The 5,000-nt window shown below is 47.7% G+C and overlaps 1 protein-coding gene across 1 annotated transcript in view; it reads left to right on the forward strand.

Moving 5' to 3' along the window:
• LOC143290265 (EGF-like domain-containing protein 2) overlaps window positions 1-5,000 on the forward strand; it is a 41,444-nt gene that overhangs the window by 31,623 nt on the left and 4,821 nt on the right. The window contains exons 10-11 of the mRNA XM_076599605.1: window positions 3,331-3,625; window positions 4,437-4,538. Coding sequence (XP_076455720.1) covers window positions 3,331-3,625; window positions 4,437-4,538 — 397 coding nt within the window. The remainder of the gene's footprint in view (window positions 1-3,330; window positions 3,626-4,436; window positions 4,539-5,000) is intronic.

Genomic DNA, 5,000 nt, shown 5'->3' on the forward strand with positions numbered 1-5,000 from the left:
CTAGCCCAGATAGTTGGAACAGCAGTTGCCTCCTCTGCTGTTCTGTTCTGATAGTAATCGTCGGACACTACTGACTATCATATATATATATATATATATATATATATATATATATCTTCTTTCTTTCTTTCTTTTCTCTCTCTTTTTTCATTTGTTCTTTGCTTATTTATCTCTGTCCTTTATAATAATTATTATTATTTTTAAAGTGTTTAAATTCATGTTTTAAACGTCGGTATTTACATTGAAAGGCGCTTTCTAATTATTATTATTATTATCATCATCATCATTATCATCATTCTTGTTGTTGTTGTTGATGTTGTTGTTGTTGTCGTCGTCGTCGTTGTTATTATTATTATTATTATTATCATTATCTATCTTTCCTTCTTTCTTCCATTTATCCGTTCTGAAAAGCAGACAGACAGACAGACAGACAGACAGATTTTTTTCTGCCTTTCTTCTTCTTTAAACGTCTATCTACTTGCTAAGTGAAGGAAGAAATTGAAAATTGTTCAAACCCGACTTGATAAGGACACCAGAACCTACCCCTCCCCCCCCCCTCCACCCCCACGCAACGCCCCCGACTGTGACAAAACACAGCCTGCTATATTGTCCATGGTTTTCACTTACTGAGTCCACCAAAATGCCAGCCACCCCCCACCCCACACCCCCCACAAACCTCCCCGCCCCCACCCTCTCCACGTCCTCCCCACCACCTCCCCCCTCCCCAATCCACCTCCCGCCCTCTTCCTTCACGACAAATGACTAAAGAAAACTATCTCAGAGACATAATTTGATCTGACTGTCTGTTTGCCTGTATCTCTGTCTCTCTCTGTTTCTGTCTATGTCTCTCTTTCTGTCTGCCTCTCTGTCTCTCTTTCTGTTTCTGTTTCTCTCTGTCTCTCTCTCTCTCTGTCTCTGTTTCTGTCTGCCTCTCTGTCTCTCTTTCTGTCTCTGTCTCTGCCTCTGTCAGCGCCTCTGTCTCTGTCTCCTTCTCTGTGTTTCTGTCTCTGTCTCTGTTTCTGTCTGCCTTTCTGTCTCTGTTTCTCTTTCTGTCTGTCTCTCTCTGTTTCTGTCTCTGTCAGTGCCTCTGTCCCTGTCTCTGTTTCTGTATCTGTCTCTGTTTCTGTCTGCTTCTCTGTCTCTCTTTCTGTCTTTGTCTCTGTCTGTTTCTCTCTCTCATTCTCTCCCTTTCTCTTTCTTTGTGTCTGTCTCTGTCTCTCTGTCTGTCTGTCTGTCTGTCTCTGTCTGCCTTTTTGTCTCTATTTCTGTCTGTCTGTCTCTCATTCCCTCTCTGTCTTTGTTTCTCTGTCTCTCTGTCTGTCTCTCTCTGTGTCTCTTTCTTTGTTTCTGTCATTGCCTCTGTCTCTCTGTCTCTGTCTGTCTGTCTGTCACTCTGTCTCTGTCTCTCTCTCTCTCTATCTATGTCTGTCTCTCTCTTTCTGTATGTCTGTCTCTCTTCTCCGTCAATCTGTCTCTCTCTGTCTCTGTCTGTCTGTCTCTGTCTCTGTCTGTCTCTCTTTCTCTCTCCTACTGGGGACGGGGGAGGGGGGAGGGGGGAATCCCTAATAATCTTCAATGTGTTATTCAATGCTCACTATACTGAACACGCCTTTTGTGGTGGTGTCAATAGATGCTGAGATTTGAACTCTGTCCACACTCCCTACCCTCTAACCCCACCCCCTCCCCTACCCCTCTCAGTCTGCTAGGCTATAGCCCGGGGAGTGGGGCGTCGACTACTAGGGGGGGGGGGGGGGGGTGGGTGTATACTTGAAACTGGAACGTATTAACTGTTCGGCTCAGTCTCTTGGGCTGAAGAAATGCGAAGGAAACTCTTTGATGTGGTGTTTGTTCCGACTGTTAGACTTGCTTTCTCTTATTACGTCTCCGACTCCGGAACTTCGTATCAGGACTTTTCTAACTATGTATGGCCTCTCTTGCTTGCTGGAGACAGACTCATGCACGACTTCTCTATCTCTGTCTCTGTCTCTCTCTCCCTATTTTTTGGGGGGTATGCGCATGCGTGAATACTGCTTCCATCTTGACCGGATATGCGTCACGACGCGCACGGTATTGCCAGACAAGAGATGATGGATAATTGTGGTTGGTGGCGAGGGTGAGATGTCAATGAGAGGGTCCAGGAAGTGTTGGTGGAATGGGTGTGTTCGTGTCTCTTCTGCACTGGCGGCACTTTACAAAAAAAAGAAAAAGAAAAGAAAACAAAAAGAAAAAAGTCAATCTAGAGGAATATGTTTCATATATCATTTCAGAGTTCCACTGAACAACACAAGTGTAATGTAGGTTTGTTTTGGCGAGGTTGTGGGAAAGAGACGAGAGAGAGAGAGAGAGAGGAGAGAGAGAGAGAGAGAGAGAGAGAGAGAGAGAGTGTGTGTGTGTGTGTGTGCGTGTGCGTACGTGCATGCACGTGTGTGTGTGTGTGTGTGTGTGTGTGTGTGTGTCCCTTTCTCTTTCTCAAAGACACACGCGCGCGCCCGCACACACACACACACACACACACACACACACACACACACACACTGCACACACACACTTTAAAAAAAAAATTTTCTTTCCCCCCAACCCACCCCCCCACACCGTCACTCCATTCATTCACTCCTGCACTGTGTATGTATATGCTTATTTGCTTGTTTATCATCAGCATCAAGGAGGAAGGTGGCAGAATGGTTAAGACGCTCAGCTGCCAATACAGAGAGTCCGTGAGGGTGTGGGTTCGAATCCCGCTCTCGCCCTTTCTCCTAAGTTTGACTGGAAAATCAAACTGAGCGTCTAGTCTTTCGGATGAGACGATAAGCCGAGGTCCCGTGTGCAGCACGCACTTGGCGCACTGAAAAAGAACCCATAGCAACGAGAGTGTTGTCCTCTGGCGAAATTACGTAAAATGAAATCCACTTTCATAGGTACACAAATATGTAAGCATGCACTCAAGGCCTGACTAAGCGCGTTGGGTTATGCTGCTGGTCAGGCATCTGCTCAACAGATGTGGTGTAGCGTGTATGGATTTGTCCGAACGCAGTGACGCCTCCTTGAGAAACTGAAACTGAAACTGAAACTGAAACTTATCATCATTATTGTCTTTTTATTTTATTTCTGTTTGTCATTATTATTATTGTTATTGTTGTTGTTATTATAATGATGATGATAACAATAATAATAATGTTCTATCTTTATCTTTACGCTGCTGGTCAGGCATCTGCTTGGCAGATGTGGTATGGGCGTATACGGATTTGTCCGAACGGAGTGACACCTCCTTGAGCTACTGATACTGATACTGATACTGATATGTAAACATGCCTATGTGTCTGTGTACCGAAGCCCTACTGCCCCGTCACCCACGCCCCGATGCACGGGGGCTCCCATATGGGCGGCTCAATGCACGGGGGCTCCCATATGGGCGACCCCCACGCGCTAGGAGGAGTAGGAGGAGGAGGAGGAGGAGGTCCCATGGGGTACGACCCCCACGCTGCTGCCGGTGCTGGGGGCGGTGCTACCCCAGGTGGCGGCATGCCCCCCGCCTCGGACCTGCTGGGTATTCTGAGTGGCATGGGTGGTGCTGGTGGTGGGGGAGGTGGGGGAGCGGCGGCGGCGCTGGACAGTCTTCTGGCTGCAGGTATGGGGGATGGTGGAGGGGTTGGGGTTTGGTGGTGGTGGGGGATGGGGGGCTTGAATGTGTGTGTGTGTGTGTGTGTGTGTGTGTGTGTGTGTGTGTGTGTGATATATGTGTATATGTATGTGTGTGTGTGAGTGGAGGAGAGGAGAGGGTGGGTGGGCGTGTGTGTGTGTGTGTGTGTGTGTGTGTGTGTGTGTGTGTGTGGTGGGGGCGTTATATGTGTGTGTGTGTTGAGGGGTGGGGGGGTGGAGGGTAGGTGTCTGTGTGTGTGTGTGTGTGTGTGTGTGTGTGACGATTGTTGGTCGTGGGTAATGATGATGATGACGACGACTGATGAATGATTATGGTTTCGATAATGATGGCGATGACGACGGATGATTATAGATGACGAAGACGACGACGACAAATGTTAATAGTGATGATAACGACGACAAAGACTACGACGATAGATGATTATGGTTCATGACGATGTTGATGATGATGTTGACGGCGATAACGGCGACGACGACAATGATGATGATGATGATGAGAAGGTGGATGCTAATATTGATATTGATGATGATGATCATGACGATAACGACGACGACGTTGATGATGATGTTGGCGACGATAACGACGACGGCGATGATGATGATGATGATAATGATGAGAAGGTGGGGATGCCAATGATGATATTGATGATGATGATGACGACGATAACGACGACGACATCGATTATGACGGTGACGACGCTAATGACGACGACGACGATAATGACGGCAACGACGACGACGACGACGACGATGATGATGATGATGATGGCGACAACTAGGGGGAGCACCCACAGGAGGAGGAGGAGGAGGGGGGTCGGCCTCCGCGACCCTACAGGAACTGATGAGTGGTCTAGGGGGCGGGGCTACGGGCAGTTACTCAGGTGGGTCACTCGCTCTTCTTCTTCTGCTTCTGCTTCTTCTTCTTCTTCGTTCGTGGGCTGCAACTCCCACGTTCACTCATATGTACACACGAGTGGGCTTTTAAATGTATGACCGGTTATACCCCGCCATGCAGGCAGCCATATTCCGTTTTCCAGATGTGTGCATTCTGGGTTTGTTTCCATAACCCCCACCGAACACTGACATGGATCCCAGGATCTTTAACGTGCGTATTTGATCATCTGCTTGCGTAATACACACGAAGGGGGTTCAGGCACTAGCAGGTCTGCACATTATGTTGACCTGGGAGATCGGAAAAAAAAAATATCCACCCTTTACCCAGCAGGCACCGTTACCGAGATTCGAACGCGAAGTTGTGAGTTGTCTCGTAGGAAACTTGTGGTGAGTGAAAGACGAGTTGTGAGTTGTCTCGTAGGAACTTGTGGTGAGTGAAGAGTTGTGAG

The sequence above is a fragment of the Babylonia areolata genome, chromosome 15 (assembly GCF_041734735.1).
Source record: "Babylonia areolata isolate BAREFJ2019XMU chromosome 15, ASM4173473v1, whole genome shotgun sequence".
Taxonomy (NCBI): domain Eukaryota; kingdom Metazoa; phylum Mollusca; class Gastropoda; order Neogastropoda; family Buccinidae; genus Babylonia; species Babylonia areolata.